The sequence below is a fragment of the Cyprinus carpio genome, chromosome A16 (genome assembly GCF_018340385.1).
Source record: "Cyprinus carpio isolate SPL01 chromosome A16, ASM1834038v1, whole genome shotgun sequence".
NCBI lineage: Eukaryota > Metazoa > Chordata > Actinopteri > Cypriniformes > Cyprinidae > Cyprinus > Cyprinus carpio.
The window spans coordinates 3677052-3696244 of NC_056587.1; the positions used below are offsets into that span (position 1 = coordinate 3677052).

The following is a 19193-nucleotide window of genomic DNA, read 5'->3' on the forward strand; positions in this document are numbered from 1 at the left end:
ATGGTGTACCATATCATGCTACTCGGTTTGTATAAAAACAAAACAAAAAACAAAGGTTGCTGACAGAGTTAGAGATGTCCAGAACATTCTGGAAAAGAGATGTAGGCTACAACATTTATTTTATAAAAATGTATTTCTGTTCAATGAATATAATGTATATATATATATATATTACGAATTTTCAATATCCAATTAAAATCGTTATAGTCATAGACTTTGATATTTTAAAGGATATTTCTCTAACTTTAATGTCTTTACTGTTTTTGTTTATTGCACAACAAGAACAGTAACAACATACACATATAGAAGATCACAGTGTTTTCAATTATTATCAGTTACATTCATAATAGCATCAAAGGAACAGAAAAAAAAAAAAAAAACTACAGGGGATACTGGGGTCAATTCCATTCAATCTGATCAGGGCCCAGCCCTGGCTCTTTTGGTGACCACACATAACATGAAAAAAAATTCTGGAAATGCAATTTTCCTTTACTATACTATAGCATAACATAAATACGCAGTAAATAAATTGTGATAAATAAATGTAGATGTTGAAGCACCTTGTAGGTATTTTATGAGTGAATCTCTTAAAATAACCTACTGAAGAGACCAGACATGAGCTACTCCCACAACAATGCCTACAGTGAGAAGTACTTATAACAAAAAAAACAAACACAAACAATACAAAAAAACTAAAATTGTCTAACAGACAACAAAGGCAACAAAAAACGGCAACATTTTCTAATTTATTTGTAGATGTTAGCCAGCTAGCTAGCTAGTTAGTCTAATTAGCATACCCATGCCTTTAATTTTAATTCCTTGCATACAGTGGAAAATTACATACTTAAACTTCATTATTTCATTTTATGACCGCTAGATTACAGTCCTAGTCATGGTCTTTTTCAAAAGACATTTAGACACTTTTTGGTTAGCCTAATTAAAAGCAAGCTGTTATGTAACTGAACTTAAAACAACATTACAGAAGCTTACATTTATTTAAAGAAAATAAAGTAAAATTCAATAAGCAGTTAACTCCAGCAAAAACATTCCACGGTGTCAGTGTTGCCAGTAGTCTATTTCAAAATATTACATAAACATCACGGGCTAATACCCAGCAGTTAACCTGTGATTTTTATCTCTATATTTAAGTTTAAGTATGTAATTAAAAATATATATATATATATTTCTGCTCCTCGTCCTTGCTTCGCTTCCTGCCTTGTGCCCCTGATAATTTTCTTTTTTCGCTCATTTTTTTAAAAATTATACTTTAAGAGCACATAAATGGCAAAACTATTTTAACTTAACATACTTTACTGTGCATACTATATATATATATATATATATATATATATATATATATATATATATATATATATACACATACATACATACATACATACATACATATTATACCTCAATTGACCTCCTTGTATAAAAGTTTTTCACAGATATGCCTGGGGCCTTTAGCACATGGCTATCGCTGTCAGCCATCTTGGATTAATAATGTCATCAAAAATGAATATTTGTAATGCAAAATAGTAACCACTGTTTCAATATTGCTGTCAATCTACTGACACTGCCCTCAAGTGGTTTGGAGAATATTACCATGATAAATGAACCCTAAATAGAGTTAAATTAACTGTCCACAAATGTGGACACCGTGCATGAATGGGTTAATATAAAATGCATTATCTGTAATTTTCACACCATTAATACTTAACTGATTGGTAATGTCTTTACTGGTGTTAAACCATAAATGACGTGTTTTTGCGAGCACGCTTGACTTCAGTGGAATTCTATTGGCGGACTTAAAAAAGTGCTGCGGACCAATGACGTCGCGTTTTGTTGAGACGTTCCTAATAACATTTCTGACAGATACGAAAGGAGAAGGCCATAATCGGTGAGTTGTTTATTTTATCATACGGGAGCAATGTTTTCTTGCGACTAATCCAAGGTTATCAACAGTTCCTGTAATTTAGTAGTACCTGTCGTTTTGGAGACTCGACTGGGGGAGACATTCGCCCTTTGCTAACGGGCGGATTCCGCCAAACTACCACCGAAGAAGCGCGTGCTGCCCTTCTTCGGCGCTTCTCTCGTCCGTGCTGTGTGTTCAATGTTTGAGCACGACCAAGAACCCATAGCGGCTGTGCTTTGAACATATAACATATAACATATAACATATAAATCAATGACTGTGGCTCTGTAAATATCTTTCACAAGTATCTTTCTTTCTAAGTGCTAGTAGGCCAGCAGAGCCCGCTGCTTGAGGCTGTAGGCTAACTGTTGTTAGCTTATTAGCCTCTCTGGTGCAGCTGGGATCTGTCTGCTGTCTCTTTACAGACTCCCAAGTGTAACGCATTTTTGGTGAAATAGAGCAACCTTTGGTAGCTCATTAAGCGCTTTTGGGCTTTGCTGCAGACATAGTTATTAGTGGATTATCATTATTACTAAAAATCTAGAAGTCTGTCAGTATCGGTTGTTGCATGACTGATGCATTTATTTATGTGTCGTGTATGACCGAAATGCGAAACCGTTGTTCATGATTTTTATATCTGCGTTCTGACAGTAATCATGCCTAGAATGGATTAGTGAATTTAATTTGTAGGCAAAACTATAAAAACACAATATGCATTATAAATAACAGCAGTAATATTTTAGCAGAGCTGGGTAGATTACGAAATTGTAATGACAAAAGATGTAACGTAATCCATTACATACTTCTTTTTTTATTACTTTTAGATTACTTTTGACCTAATTAGTTTATCATATTGATTTAAATAGGATAATCTTGTACCATACTGATATAAAAATGCAAAGAAAAAGATTTAATTTATTGTTAATGAAGTGTACTAAACATTACATTGCATCAGGGTTTCTCAAACTGGGGCTGTGAAGGAACTGCAGGGGCTTCACGAGTTTAATGAAAAGCTAACAATTAAATCAGAAAAAATGCAAAATTCAAACAAATGATTTTAAAATGATTTTTGGGAATCTCTGTATGTAAATAAGAAATAACTTGAATTTGTGCATTTTATTGTGCTTGAAAGACAAAAGCCTTCCAAAGACATAGTAATACATGGATACATAACCTACTGAGTTATTAATTCAAATAAATATTAGTGTTCATCAGTAGTTTATGCGATGTTGAGAAAACACTTATTAAATTAAAATGATTTTTGTAAATCCAGTGGTCAGATGCTGTGGAGCCGCCTGACTAGTGACTGGTCTTTGTGTGAATGTCCACAACACTTTCTGAATGAATGGAAGCGGTAGGCTATTTTAGAAAGGAACATTTAAAAGAGGAATTAGGGAGAATCTATAAATTATGAAAAAATTATTGCTATTGTGCTATAACATCGCTATAATTTGTAATCATGTAATCAATAAAAATGTAACCGTAGTCTGATTATGAGTATTTCGAAATGTAATTTAATCTAATTACAAGTATTTTATTTTTGGAATCTGTTAACGTAATCCAGATTACATGTACATTACATCAGTTACTACCCAGCTCTGTATTTTAGTAATGTAGAAAGTTATGTAAATTATATAAGAATAATTACAGCACAATATTAAATATACTTTATATATATATATATATATATATATATATATATATATATAAATAATTATAAAATGAATTTACATGTGATTTGTTTAGAGAGCTACCCGATGCATTTTTCAATATTGTTGACCTGAAATTGAAGAACCAGTAGCTTCTTATGTAAAAAAAAAAGTGTGAATATTGGTGACAAACATTGGTCAAACGGACAATCTGTAAGTATTACTAAAGAAATAAAACGTGAAGCATGTTATATACAGACAAAAAAATGTTTCCTTCTAGTAAAAAAAGGAATCATTCATATCCAGATTTTGTTGCGCACTTTGCTTCTGTTTATTTAAATAGCATGTTTCTGATTGCCAGGATGAACTTGACTGACTCATATTTAAGCTTGTTCTGTGACGTTGTGTCTTTTGTGCCGTCTTGATAAATTATGCAGAGTGAAACTAATGAGTGTGGCTTTGTTTTGCCACAGTTTGCACGTCATGTAAAGCTCAGCCCCCTCATGTTAACACTGATAACATGCCGTAAAGATATTTCACTTGCCATCTGCCATGGAATATCTGTTATTTCACACTCAACCTCATCTCTTCCTTAAAACATTCCATCCATCCTCTTCCTGTCTGTCACTTCATGGAGGAGTGGCATACAGCCTTAATCAGCCCCAAAAGATCAACTCACATCAATGCTTCAGTTTCACACTTTTCCTTTTCATTGGTGTTTTTTAGACAACATTGTTTTCTAAATAGTTGTCATTAAAGACTGTTTTTGACAGTCTTCATTTATTTATTTTCAAAGTTTGCTTGTTTATTTATTTTTACCTACTTGTTTACTGCCATTTTTGATAAGTTAGATGCATAATTGCTGAATAAGACGGTCAGTCTTTTTTTTTTAAATTTAAAAAAATTAAAAAAAGAACCTTACTTCAGTACCGACCACAAATATTTGAATGATACTAGTGTAGATCAAAAACTTTTAATCTTTGTAAAATAAATAAATACATAAATGAATGAAGACTTTCACACAATTATTTACAATACATTAATGTTGTCTATAAAAATGATGCATCTAACAGTCACTGTTATCTCTTATTGTTAAATGAATGTTAAGTGCTAAATCATTTTTAATATCTTCATTTGTATAGGTCAGAGTAGGATTGCTGCATTTTATTTTATTAGTTGTATGTTCTCTGTTGCATCAAAAGAGGGCGCTGTTATTGGAGTCAAACCTTTTAAACCTTTAACGTTTTACCTTTAATCAAATGTTTTCATCAGTTGTCTTTATATAAACATGTATTATTTTTTGTGTTTCCAGCTGCCATGGAGTCATCTTCAGTGTACATGTGCTTTCCCTGTTATCAGGAGTTTCCTACTCTTGAGGAAGTGCTTGCACATCAGATGACCTGCACTGCAGAGAATCCACAACTGCTGCCCAATGAGACGCCGATCGAGGCTGCAGCTGCCGCCGCTGGTCTGGCACAGGTATAGACAAACACATCTACTATCATACACAGTTCACCCCTAAACTAATTCAAAACTTTATCTCTCTGATAAAACTCACAGGCAATCATCTTTTTCCTAAGTCACATGAGATGGGTTTGTCAAATTCCTTTTCTTAAAAAAAATAAAAAGTTTTCCTTTGTGGTATTACTCAGCATTATCTCTAAATGGGGTGCATTAACATGCGGCTCCTGAAAGCCTGTAAAAAATGTAATCTATTTTATTCCCTTAATACCCCTTGAACTCGTAACCATAATTATCCAAAACAGACTAGAACATTTGAAGAGCAGCTTCCAGTAATCCTGAATAGTGAGCTGAAATCTAAAAGGATAATTTTGTAAGCGGATGGGTTTTTTTTTTTTTTTTTTGAGCAACTCCTAATTTGCCTCTTCACTACAGGGGGGAAATGAGCCACTTGAGATTCTGTCTTTTCCGCTCTAATGTTGATGCACTTTTACTCTAGTTGTTATAAAAACAGTCAAGTTTAAATTAATGCTTGACTGTTTTCATAATGATTGGAGTAGCTCTCTTCGAGCTAGTTATTAGTCACAGCTAAGTCTTTCTGCTTTTTAAACAAGCAGCAAATGTCAACTCTGAAAAAGGGGAATCAAATGAGAAAATGTGCCTTTTCATTTTTTGCATCGTCATAGACGATGACTCCAACAGAACTATTTCTCTATATCAGGGTACTGACAGCTTTCATGCAAACAGAGGCAGGTGACAGAGACATGTTGCAAGTTTATTTCATGTTAGTTTTTGTTTATTTAATACATGTTTTCATATCAATATTTTTCACCTTGTTTTCAGTATGTGATAATAACGCTGCTCTATATCAGCTGGTGGACGAGATGAGGCTGCAGCCTGTTATGTCCGTTTGTGGTGACATCGCCTCTTTGACTTGTTTTTAGATCTCCATCTGCTCTTATCTCATTTGATACATCCATGCTGAAAACAGATACAACATAAGTGCATCTGTCCATCGGGTTTATGGGTGTCCTCAGCCAAACCTCTCCGTCTCTCTGAGTCACCCTCTCATCAAGATGGCTTAAGTGGGTGCTTAAACTATTTAAAAAGATAGCATGGCAAACACAAACAGTTTGTGCCATGTCAGTTCAATGGGATGTCGCAGCCGGTTACGTCAGATGACGGTAACACGGACCCCCACGCCGTGCCCTTGGTAACAGTGAATGTTAGCTTGAATTGAGTGTGACTTGAGCGAACTCCTTGAGTGGGTTTTTACACTCTGTGAGAGCTATCAGCACAAGGGTGTTTCCTCTCAGTGACTGTGTTCAGGTAGAAGTTAAAACGTGTTTGTTCTTTTTCAGTGTATATATACAATAAGCTGCTAAAAAAAAAAATAAATACAGTCCACAGGTAATTAAATCTAATTTAACCCTGAAAAGAAAATCCAAAAAATGAAGTGTTATACAAATACTCAGAATTCAAATCACTAATCACTAAATCACTAATCAAATAAGCACATTAGTAGCATTGATCATGTGAACAGCTTTGTACAGATGCTCATGCAGGTTTTACACGGAGACATTATAAAACGTATGTAATTTTTCAGCATTTTCCACTTTTAATTTACCACACTGAATTTTCAACTTTACAATTGAAATAGTTAAGATGTAATATTTAAAAAAAATAAATGAACATTAACAACAAATTAGATGATAATAACAACAGCTCATTAACAACCAATTAGAAAAATGCAGAATATAATAATTTTTACAAATTTATAAAAATGGGTCAATGACAAATAAGAATGTCAATGATAAAGAGAAGTAAAAATCTTTTAAACATCTAGTTTTGAATGCATGTATGTAGTGTACTCTTTGAATTCGTGTAACTTTCAAAATTATATGAAGAAAGGTTTACATGGCTCCATACACATTGAAAGTCAACACATCTTAATCATTATTTTCCTAAGATATAAGGTAATTTCTTTTTTACAAATATCATGAATTATTCATTTATAAATATTGAGTTTTGGGGGAGTTGCACCACATGACATGTTACAATCTGAACCAATAAAAATAATAATATAATAATATATTAAAATAGGAGCATCATATCATTGACCCAAAGTGCAGTTACACACTTTTACTTTGCTCTGCAGTTGTCATCAGATTACTTGATGTGTATGTTTTCTTTCATCTCACTAGGTGGCGATGCAGGCTGTGTCAGTTCCCCAGATCCAGACTCAGACAGCTGTTGATCTGTCATCTCTGCTAGAACAGAAGAAAACGCTTCAGGCGGATGCTCCTCGTGTTCTGTATCAGTGCGCTGACTGTGAGGTTCTCTTTGATGCTCTGTCACTTTGGCAGCATCACCGCAAGATGGGCTGTTGTCTTGAGACGGGACCTGGGCCTGGAGGAGAGCAGAGTAGAGAAAGTGTTGAAACAGCAACTCAGCCGGTTCCTTCCCATCCAGAATATCAGGCACAGAATGCACACGAACAGATGGAGGCGAAAGATGAGGGAAGGCAGGCTGAAATGAATATGGAGAACACTACTCAAGTATTTGTGGCAGCAGGAGAGGTTTCTGAAAGAGTAGACGCACCTGATGGTGTTCCCAGTGAACCTCCAGAGACTTCGGACACCCAGGAAACTGCACCTGTGGAGTCCTCAGCTGAAGAAAACAGTTCTGCCACAAGGCGCAGGGGCCAGAAAAAGGCTAAGCCCCCCTCCAGCCTGCTCTGCGTGGAGTGTGGGCAAAGCTTCAGCCTGGTTCCAGAGCTTGTGACTCACCGCAAGACTCAGCACGGCTTGAAGGATGCCATACACCGCTGCACGGTGTGCGGAGAGGGCTTCCTCAACACCACTCTTTTCCTCTATCACCGAAAGCAGCACCGCTCAGAGGTGGAGGATAAACCCAAGCAGGCTCAACCAGCCATTCCTCAGCTCTCCACAGCCATGCTGGAGGCCCCAGGTGAGGGACTCTTGCTTTTAGCCGCAGCTGGAGAAGGCCAGAGCCTAATGGAGGTGACCACTCTGGAACAAACCATAACTGAGACCCCTGTAGCACACGTGGAGGTTGAGCTGGACAATGATGGGATGAGAGGATCCGAGGCTCTTCAGACTGAGCAGGAACCTGCAATGGAAGGCACAGAGGTTTTTGTGGAGATGGTGGAGGAGAGTAATGGAGCAAACCAGGAAGAAGGAATGGAGGTGGTCATTGATAAGATGCAAGAAGATGTGGAGATGGAAAAAAGCACTGTGGTTGAGGAGATCCAAGGAGAGGTGGAAAGTAGCACAGACAAGAAACCTGGGAAAGCTCCATCTTCGAGCACAGAAGGACAGCATTTCCTTTGCCATCAATGCGGATCTGTTTTCACCAGTGTCCAGAAGTTGGCCCAGCATCGCAGAACTGACCACGGCCTGGAGGCGGCGTTGCACACCTGCGAAGAGTGCGGGGCTGAGTATATCAGCACCACACAGTTTTTGTACCATCGGCGGGAGCATAAGAATGCAGCTGCGAAGGAACCTGGGAAAGCTCCATCTCCGAGCACAGAAGAACAGAATTTCCTTTGCCATCAGTGCGGATCTGTTTTCACTAGTGACCAGGAGTTGGCCCAGCATCGCAGAACCGAGCACGGCCTGGAGGCGGCGTTGCACACCTGCGCAGAGTGCGGGGCTGAGTTCATGAGCACCACACAGTTTTTGTACCATCGGCGGGAGCATAAGAATGCAGCTGCGGGACAGCCACCCGCTAGTGAAGTGAAAGGCAGACTATACCCTACTGCAGCTCCAGCTGTTGTTGTGAAACCCAGAGACAACGTGAACCTCAGACAACCAGGTCAGACTGAGTGCACACAGCACAACACAAGCACAATTCCTAAGAGACCTAACTGAGTAGGATATCCATACATACTCATTTTCTTAACTGATAATGTAACTCCATGATTCTGGTTCTGGGCTGTACACAAACAGTCTTAAAAGTCAGACTTGAGTAAAAGATATACATTGTGAAGTAAACTAAGTTGTAGAGAAAAATACTTAAAGGGATAGTTGACCCAAAAATTGTCATTCTGTCATTTACTCACCCTCATCTCATTCCAAAATGAAGATATTTTAAACAATATTGGTAACCGAACAGTTTTAGTTACTATCAACTTTCATTGAATGGTCAAAAAATATATCTCAGAATTTATTATTTTGTCACATTTTATGTTCCACAGAAGAATAAAGTTATACATGTTTATAACTATCCTTTAAGGTTAAAATTTTAAAGTTGCTGAATAATTATTTTTAAGTACGGAATGTACCAGATGAATTACTTAAAATCAGAGCTTTTCACACTGGGATCTGGAGTCCACAGGGAGTCTATGGAATATTTCAGAGAAAAAGTCACTTTTTGTTTCATTTTGTTTCAATTTTTGTTTCATTCTGCTTTATAAATATATCAGAGGATCAGATCAGTAACCATCATAATAATCATAAATATTTTATTCTGTTGTGCAGATAGTATTATAATAGTAGAAAAAAAGTAGTAAAGTTAATGGTTAAAGTAAAAAAATAGAAAAGAAAGAGTTCACTTGCAGGAATAGAATGTATAGAAGATGATTCTTTGCAGTATATCTTGACATTATTGACTGATTATTGATTTACAAGAACACATCTCTTCACATAAACTACCTGTATTTATATTACTTTTGAACAGTAGTGTACATGAAAGTGGGAGATATCTTTTATTGATTTGTGAAAACGGTACCTGCTAAATGTAACAAGTTTCTGTTATCTGAACAGATTGTGATATGGTTCATAACTTAATCAGCATTTTACAACGTTCATAATGTTTAAGCCTGAAACGTATCAAATTAATTTGATATTACATGGACAGTCTCCTTCGTTTAGTTTTTCTGTTAACAAAGTGTTTCTGTCGGCAGCAGCAGCAGCAGCAGCAGCAGCGGCTGCAGACGGCGCCATTGAGGCTCCTGCCAAGCTGAGCCGCGACTGGTCACGCACCGCCCTGCCACACGAGTGTCCACATTGTGGGCAGGGCTTTACGCGGCGCAGCCGTCTGCGTGAGCATGTGTTCCAGCACACAGGTGAGAAACTCTTTAACTGCAAAATCTGCAAAAAGAGCTTCCCATCTCCGGCCAACCTGCTACGTCACAACCTGACCCACGGAGGATCTCGCGTATTCAGCTGTCCCCTCTGTGACAAGCGCTTCTTCCAGCCGACATCACTCAAACGCCACATGCTGATTCACCAGGGGGGTGAAAGCCAGGAGCGCAAGGTCAGAGGCAGAGGAAAAGGCAGGGGGCAATCAAGCGATGGGCGTCTGCACATCTGCCCAGAATGCCCAGCCAGCTTCAAGTTTGAGGCCCAGCTGAACAGTCACAGGTCTGTGTGTGTTTCATTCAAAAATCTAAATTTATCATTTGCTCACCTTTTATCACTTTCAGGAACAACAACAACAAAAAAGATATTTTGAATAATGTCATCTGTTTTTGTCCACACAAAGAAAGTCAGTGGGGTCCAAAACAACGCTTTTATTTTGTGGACAAAAAATTTATTTTCTTTTGTGTTCCACAGAAGAGAGAAAGTCATATAGGTTTGTAATGGCATGATTGTGTTTCTTTAAATATGTTCATCCTCCTCCTTAGCTTGTTCCCAAAGATGATTGATATTTAATCTGACTGTAAATAGAGATGGATAGGTATGAGTAGTCAGTGAGAACTTAAATAGTCACGCTGTGCACAAATCTGATTTAGATTTCAAATCTGATCTTTGGGAGCAACTGTCCGCACTGTCATTTAGCAAGTGATGAAATCTGATCCATTTGTTCAGACAGTGTAGGCAGTATCCGGTGCATCAACATGGCTTGTTGTATTAATGATGTGAGTGTCAGCACGATGCCAGACTTTCTCAAACAACAGCTCCAAGTAGCTGTCAGTGTGGGAAAAGAGGATGGAAAACTGCCTCTTCTCCTGTCTATCATGACATCTCGCTGCAGTGCTGAACTACGAGGCGCACGAGAGAGCAGATGCATTTTTTGTATATACAAAAATGATGTATACAGCTGTAAACATGGAGAGGATTACGTGTATTTTTTTTGTGTGATGGATTTGAGACGATATACCAAAAAATTCATTTTTGCTGCCTGTCTCAGCAAAGGGCCTGATGCCAGATTCATTTGAGCAGGAACTGGAGATGACACTTGACTAATCATTGGATGTTTCTGTTAGTTAACAAGCCCTGTATGTGCCCTTCCTTGTTATGGTCCACGTCCCCACAGGTTTTTTTCTGTACCGGAAACGCTTGCCCTGTCAAAATGTACAACATCAGGAAGATGTGTGATTAGTCTCTAAGAGAAGTGATCAATTAAACAAGTGGCTCTGACATTTCTCATTTCCCATGTGATGTATTTAGCAATGCCTTATTTTGACATCCACTCAATGTGAATCTTGAAGAAATAAAAACCGGAGAGCTAAACAGTCAACATGGACATTTGGCATCATGCTGTAATGTGGCTTTGCTTTTGCTGCTGGAAAAGGAAAAAGGTCAAGATAAAAAAAAATAAATAAATTCATTCTTTTATTCAAGGATGCATTAAACTGATCAAAGGTGACAGTAAAATCATGTTACAAAAAGATTTCAATTTAAATAAATGCTTTTCTTTTAATATTTCTGTTCACCAAAGAATCCTCAAAACATGCGTTACTGCTTCCACAAAAATATTAAGCAGCACAACTGTGTTTGCAACATTTATAATAATAAGAAATGTTACTTGAGCACCAAATCAGCATATTAGAATGATTTCTGAAGGATTCTTACATTTTTATACTTACATTTTTCCCATTGTTTGTGTTTCCAGTACAGAAATACTTCAAAACATGATGTATTTTCAGATTGAAATGCTTGGCATTTCTGAACACTTAGGGAGCAGAAAATGAAAAAAAAATTCAAAAGGGTGAATGCTTCTTCCTACTAAAGTACCTTGATGATGGTGGTGTGAGATAGGAGTGCTTCCCTTCCGTGATTGCAGTTATTTCCTCTGTGTTTGGTGTCGTCCGCGTATTGACTCCAATTGAATGTGCTGTTACTTACCCTGAAACAAGCTGAATTCTAAAGAAGTTCAATAACCAGATTTGCAGAATGCCTTTTTATAATACTTTATGTAATATTATAATGCTTATCTAATTATTTGAAACTCTATTCACAGGGGCCTTCATTACAGGACTTCTCATAATGCTCAGTGGCACAGGAGTAAAATGCATTGATGCTGCAATTGTACAGAGTTATTATCTCTGTAACATCGAACATTCTTGATTTTCCAGAGCACTGATACAGCTAATAAGATCAGAATGCAGATAAACTGTTCGGTTGTTTACAACTAATAAGCATATGTCAGTAATTTACTGAAATTGTGTAATTAAAATGCCAATAATTCAAAAAAATAAATCATGATGATAGTTGTTCCTCCAGTCATTTTACTGAGGGCACTGGTTAAAGATGACACATTGCCACGGGACTGAAAAGTAAATATAAGCAGTAATTATTGATGTCCGGAATAATTAGTAAGGACACTTCTGATTTTAATCCTATGTGGTGGGCTTTAAAACATTATAGAGGCTGCCACTTTCCCACACACCACAGTTTAATGACGTTTCTTCAGCTCAAAGTTGAAGCTGCATTATTTTTCGGTGATGTTAATTATACCTCTATGCGAGTACATGACTGTGTGCCTTATGATATGTGGGTGAATTCAAACGTGGCTTTTCTCACAGCAGTTGTTGCTGGATTGGCTCCAGGAATTGCATGATACAGCCTTTCTTATTCACTTTCTCTCTGTTTTTCACTGTTCTAGACTCCTACACACCAGCCATCCATTCCCTTGCAATGTGTGCGGGGAGGCATTTATACGACGCAAAGAGCTGGACCTCCACTCTCTCATCCACCAAGGTCAGCCTGCAGGAAACAATTACACACTCAGCCTTTTGTCCTTACGAGCTCTCATTCACATGCTATTTCTTACATTCATGGATTAGGATTAGGGCTGGCAATTGATTAAAAATGTAGTCAAGTTAATTAAACAATATGCCAATTAATTAAAGTGCATATTAATATTTTAGCCCCCAAATAAAGATGTTTCAGAGACATTATGTCATTGTTCAAAGCATTGAATAGACAATGCAAAATAAGCTTTTGCAGTCTGCATATTGTCTTTAAAAAAAGAAGTGTATATATATGTATATATATGTATATGTATATGTGTATATATATATATGTGTGTGTGTGTATATGTATATATGTATTATATATATGTGTATAATATATATTATACGTGTATAATATATATTATACATGTATAATATAATAATGTATAATAATTGTTTAATCTTTCTCTCCATTTTTATATGCATTAGGATATGTAATTTGTTCATGAGTACAAATTGACACACATCTACACACACAAAACACAATTTTTTAATGAAACTATTAAATTGATTATCTTTTATATATAATTATTAAAATAACAACAATATGACAAATGTACAAAATTGTATTATTTCATGTATGGACAATATATAGACTTGTTAATCTAATTTCTGTTCAATATATATTATATAATAACTGCAGTAAATCAGCATGGGTTTCCCAAACACACTTACAAACTCACATTATTTAGTGGCCCTATCAGTTTCTCCTTTCTACACTCAGCTCTGTTTGGGTTAATGTTTGTGTTTCTGACCACTAACACACACACACACACACACACAAACTCTCTGACAGATCTGTCAAATGAATGAGCTTTCATCGATTGCTTCTAAGTAAATAGATGGGGTCAAAGGTCACATTGATCAGGATGGGTTGTGTGTGTATTGATAAGATCATCATCACAACAACATCAAATCAAATCATATTACACAAAACAGACCTCTCCCATACCAGATCCTCTCCTCACCTTAACAGAACAAAAGAACAAAACAAAAGCAGGATAGATTTTTTTTTACAGGTGAAAATAAGGGAGTGCAGAGTTGCTTAGTAGAAGCTTTTAAAAGCCTGTAAAGGTCAGTGAGGCTGACTCACAGCCCGACAGTTTGAATGCTCTGCATCTAAACATCACCCATGACCCCCGTAAAGTGCTGTTATTTCTGCGTATGCGCTGTCCATTCTGTGAAATGTCTGTTTATCAGCCGCCTCTCTCTGATTGGTCCTGTGTAAATAAGAGGGAGCCTTTTGTATTCTCATGTTTGTGCTGCTCTCTCCGTCTCCGTCCCTCTTTTTAGATAAGGAACAAACAATACGTGTATGTTTTTTCTCACTTGATAAGAAGCAGAAGATTATTTTTGCTTGTGTGTGAGGGAACGTGTACATAAACATAAGTATCTCTCATGTCCGGTACATCAGAAGCCGGAGACTAGAGAATATGTGTGCCTCTCCATTTCTCTTATTGTAGATAAGCACTTCAGGGTGCATTATATATGAGTGGTATAAGTTTGCCACTTTTAACCTAAAGTGTCCTCTAGTCAAGGAGAAATGGAACGAACAGTAGCTAACAGAAAGTGGTGATAGAAATATGGTTTCTCAGGGAAAAAAAATGGTTCATTAGTAGAACCCAGGGTTAAGTTGATTTGTTAGGGTATATGTGAATGATTCATATTTAAGTAGTATTTGTTATTTGGGCCACTGGCACATTTTACCTTGAAGCATCTCACACTTACCCCATAGCTAACAATCTGGAAAAAAATGTTTGCTTTAATAATCCTAATTTGTTTTAATAGTTCAATGCATTGGTAATTCATCAAAATGCATTATGTATGTTTTTAGACATGGACAAATTTGCTTTGATAGAAAATATATTTTACCTGTATGTAGAAAATTTACTAAAAAAAAAAAAGCTTTCAGCCTAAAAAAGCTTATTATTTTTCATCTCTCAGCCTAGTGCTGTATGATGGGCCTTATTTAAATATGGACATGTGAACACAGTAGCACAGTAGTAGTTTCATCCACATATTATAGGACATGCATTATAGGACATCATAAAAAGCTGGATGGAAATGGTAAGATGCGCATACAATTTTAAAATGAACAAAAACAACAATCTAAATCTAAATATAAATAGAACACATTAAAATCAAATGAAAAACAAAACCTAAAAATAACAAAATTCCTGAATAAAAAGTCATGACTTTGTCTCAACAGATCATTTGATTGGACAGTTGGACTAACAAGCAGACTCCTCTCACTGCTTATCATCTCAAATGTTGCTTTAGCTTTTCTGAAATGCCTGAGCCAAAGTCTGTCATTAAAATGATTTGGCATAATTACCTTCCTGAATGTCTAACATGAATGCGTTCCCACACCTCAGAATGCAAGATAACATGACAGCGTTTGTTATTGCATTTCATCTACGCACTCTAAGCACACATAATGTATTATGTAGGAGAAAAGAGCTACAGTGGCTTCCTAGATTACAGCAATCAATATTTATTATTGATCATTAGCTCCAGTTTCCCAGGAAGCAACAGTTTAGTTCCCTTAAACACGAAATGGAAACTTTTTTTCGCAAATGTTTTATGCAATATTCCAAATTTTCACATAACTTCAGTTCGACACTTTGGGTGGAAACATACCTTGTGACACAACTTACCCACTGGACATCTTACCTACTCTCAAAATCCCTCTGTCTTTGTTTGTAGATAAAGAACCAAAGACGTGTCCTAACTGCAGCTCTCAGTTCCTGAATCAGACAGTGCTGGACACACACCTTCAGCGCTGCACAGGGGAGGAGATGGGCCACCGCAAATATAAAGGTCAGGGAAGAGGCAAGGTGGGAGGTCAGCTGGAGTGTGACATGTGTGGCCACCGCTGCGTGACTCAGGATGGTCTTGACCTGCATCGCCTCTCCCACACGGGTCAGACACCCCTGAGGTGCCCACTTACCCCCTGCAGACGTCGCTTCGCCTCCAGTGCTGCTCTAGGGGAGCATCTCTTGGCCCACTGCTGTGGAGCATTAGGCAAACGAAACGCCCCACGCCGATTCACCTGTGAGTTCTGCGGGAAGGAGTTTGCCTACGTTTCCACCTTCACCGTTCACATGAGGACGCACACCAACGAGAGACCCTTTGAGGTATGTTTCTTTCAGGAAAGAGAGAACCTGAATGGCTCATATATCTGCTGGTTCCAGTTTTAAGTTGTATTGCAATTTTTTTGTTACTTTAGTCATGTCCATGTTGCAAATTGTTCCTTTTACAAACTATTACTATAACATTGCTGCATTCATGTTTTTTTCAATGGGATTTTTTAAAATAAAATCATTTAATATTTGCATATTTTTCATCTCGTCTCCATTATCATAGCCAAAATCAGAAATTCTTTCATTAACAAATATTTTCATCATTACTGATGAGAATAACACTGCCTCATTCTTTTTCACACGTTCACGTCCTCTCTCTTTTTCAGTGCACTTATTGTGGGAAGCGTTTCCGGCAGCTTCCGCACCTGCAGGATCACGAGCGCATTCATAGCGGCGAGCGGCCGTTCACGTGCTGGGTGTGCGGTAAAAGCTTCAGTGTAGCAGCGAGGCTAACGGAGCACGCCCGTGTGCATAGCGGCGAACGACCGTACATCTGCCCTAGGTGTCCCACCGCCTTCCGCTCACGACCCAACCTCGACAAACACATGCGTCTGCACGCCAACGACCCCGTGGATCCTTCCGCACAGAACATGGATGATGATGCAGCAGTGCAGACCATCCTCTTAGTACAGGAGTCTACTTCATCTTCACCATCCTCCTCCTCATCCGCTGTGCCTGTGGTCCAGGAGGGCATGTTGGTGGCAGAGGAAGGCAGCTCCTCTGTGGTCTTCCTGCACCCCAACCTTACCATGCCCACCATCACTGTGCCAACTATCTCAGTTCCCAACATCTCTGTAGTGGCAGGTCAGGATGTGCCTCACACTATTGAGGTTATCTTAGAGGAGACTGTGTAAAAACATAATCAGATGAATGCAAAGGGGACATGGGGTGGGGGTTGAACATTATTATTATTATTATTATTGTTGTATTTTATTTTTTATTTTTTGAAAGAGAAAGGCAGATTCAGCAATAGGTAAAACAATAGGTCAGGACTTAACAAAAGTTTATATGTGAATTTCTGAGAGATGCCTTGTTGATTTAAGATGTATTTTGCTTTTGCAGTTTAGAAGTACAACAACTTAGCATCTTTACCGTGGAAAAAAATTAAATCACAAAGGTTTTTGCCAATGTATGGCAATGTGGTAATTATGCTGTGATTTTATCTTCTGATTTGAATGTTTTATCTGCCTTTAATACAAAAAGTGGACCATAATTTGTGGTGTTTAATTTTAATAAAAAGTTTGAGTTTGTTGGGGTCTGTTTCTGTTTCATTTAAAGAGATCTTGACTTTAGCAAACTGGAATGAAGTCGCTGATGAAGTAGAAATGTTCTCGTCAAATCACTGATGACTGCACATGAAGCTTTGGCCAGTCAGGGAAAAATAGTTTTTGCTGATCATTTTAAAATGAATTAAAGGTGCCATGTCAGAATTTTGTAATCATTTTTTTTTTCTACACCAGGATTGTTACTCTAGTATTCTTGTGCTCAAAACGCTCCGAATGGTCATCCCTTGCTAAAAAGAACTGTGCTAAATTGTACTGAATGTGCTCTTGTAGTGTTCCTCAAATCTTAGAATATTTTTACTTCTGTACTTGAAGGATATATATATATATATATATATATATATATATATATATATATATATATATATATATATATATATATATATATATAGAATGTCAAGGCCACTTAAGTGTACTGAAAGAGAGTTAATTTTCTCAACTGTTTCTTAACACACTTAAGTACACTTTTTAAAAGAGCACTTTGGAATGTCAATTTAAAAATATTACTTTAAAGTACATTTTAAATACTTATTTTAATAATATTTTGTCATTGACCAACTTACTAAAACACAATTAAAGCACTTGATGATTTTTTTTCATTTCGTTTAAATTTAATATATTTTATTCACAAAGCAAAAACCACCTTAAAAATAAATACTGACACTCATTTTAAGTGACTTATTATTGCTATCATCAAACAGCAACAAAAGACAGCAGTGTTCAAAAAAGCTAAATGTTTAATTATAATAGTAATAATAATACCGTAATGAGCATAAGCTATCATCCAGGTAATATAGTTAATTATCCTAACTACAGGCCATTTATGGTTGCTAAGCAACATACAGATATGGCCCACGGATATATAATGTGTGGTCCCAGGTGTGCTGCTCCTCGAAAAAGTGTTCAGTTATCTGCAGTAAAAAGGCTATTTGCCTCAGAATAGTGTGTGCAAGTAAGCACAAATGAAATTTCAAATTTTCACTTTTTTTTTTTTTTTTACAGACATTCACCAGCCCCAACCCCCCAGTACAAACATAATAAATGATCCTGCAGTTTTAGATGTAAGTGATGACTGCAGTGAAACCAGTACGTTGGGCTCTTTAACTGCAAATCTCGTCATGAATTTTTACTAGTTGAATGAGGTTTGAGTTGAGCTCCATTACCTCAGCTCATTGAGAGATTGAGGCTAAGTGGAGCCATTACTGGAGCTCATAGCGTTTGCCTGCACTCGCTTCTTTGCTCCCTCAATTTACTCAGGGCCCGCTGAACTCCTCCCCCATACAGCTGCTGCATCATTATGATTAGTCCCATAAATGATAGACAGTGATACTGAAGCAGCATTTCCTTTCCCTGCACTGAATTCCCAAATAACTATTTGATAGATATCTTCCTCAGCTCATTAATTTACAGACTTTGTCTAGCAATTACGGCGTGACCTGCATGTAAATGGGCAATTTGGCAATTTAAAATGCACCAGCGGTCTGCCATTGAAATTCAACTGCTTTACAAAAAAAAAAAATAAACAAAATAAAACAAGACAAAATGCTTTTGATTGAATCTACTTTCTGTTAACAACATAGTTGATAGTGCAGTTGTTTCTGAACCATGCAGAATGTGACAAAAGATGCCATCAAACCAAAAGGAATATTCCCGGTTCAGTTAAGATTAATCAACAGCATTTTGGCATAATGTTGATTACCACAAAAATGAATTTTGATTGGCTCTTCCTTTTCATAAAAAATAAAATTAAAGTGGAAG

General features: G+C 37.0%; 1 protein-coding gene across 3 annotated transcripts; it reads left to right on the forward strand.

Moving 5' to 3' along the window:
• The first annotated feature begins 1753 nt into the window (after positions 1–1753).
• LOC109057615 (zinc finger protein 574-like) lies at positions 1754–17402 on the forward strand. Of its 3 annotated transcripts, none has more exons than XM_042772082.1 (7): positions 1754–1900; positions 4880–5043; positions 7230–8862; positions 9962–10412; positions 12880–12974; positions 15716–16146; positions 16479–17402. In XM_042772082.1, exons 2-7 carry the CDS (start codon positions 4882–4884, stop codon positions 17004–17006), a joined length of 3300 nt encoding a protein of 1099 aa, XP_042628016.1. In that variant the 5' UTR covers positions 1754–1900; positions 4880–4881; the 3' UTR covers positions 17007–17402. The 3 variants fall into 3 exon arrangements, with proteins under 3 accessions (XP_042628016.1, XP_042628015.1, XP_042628017.1); XM_042772081.1 differs by having other exon boundaries at positions 1766–1900; positions 4877–5043; XM_042772083.1 differs by having other exon boundaries at positions 1766–1900; positions 4877–5043; positions 9968–10412.
• Positions 17403–19193: the final 1791 nt, after the last annotated feature.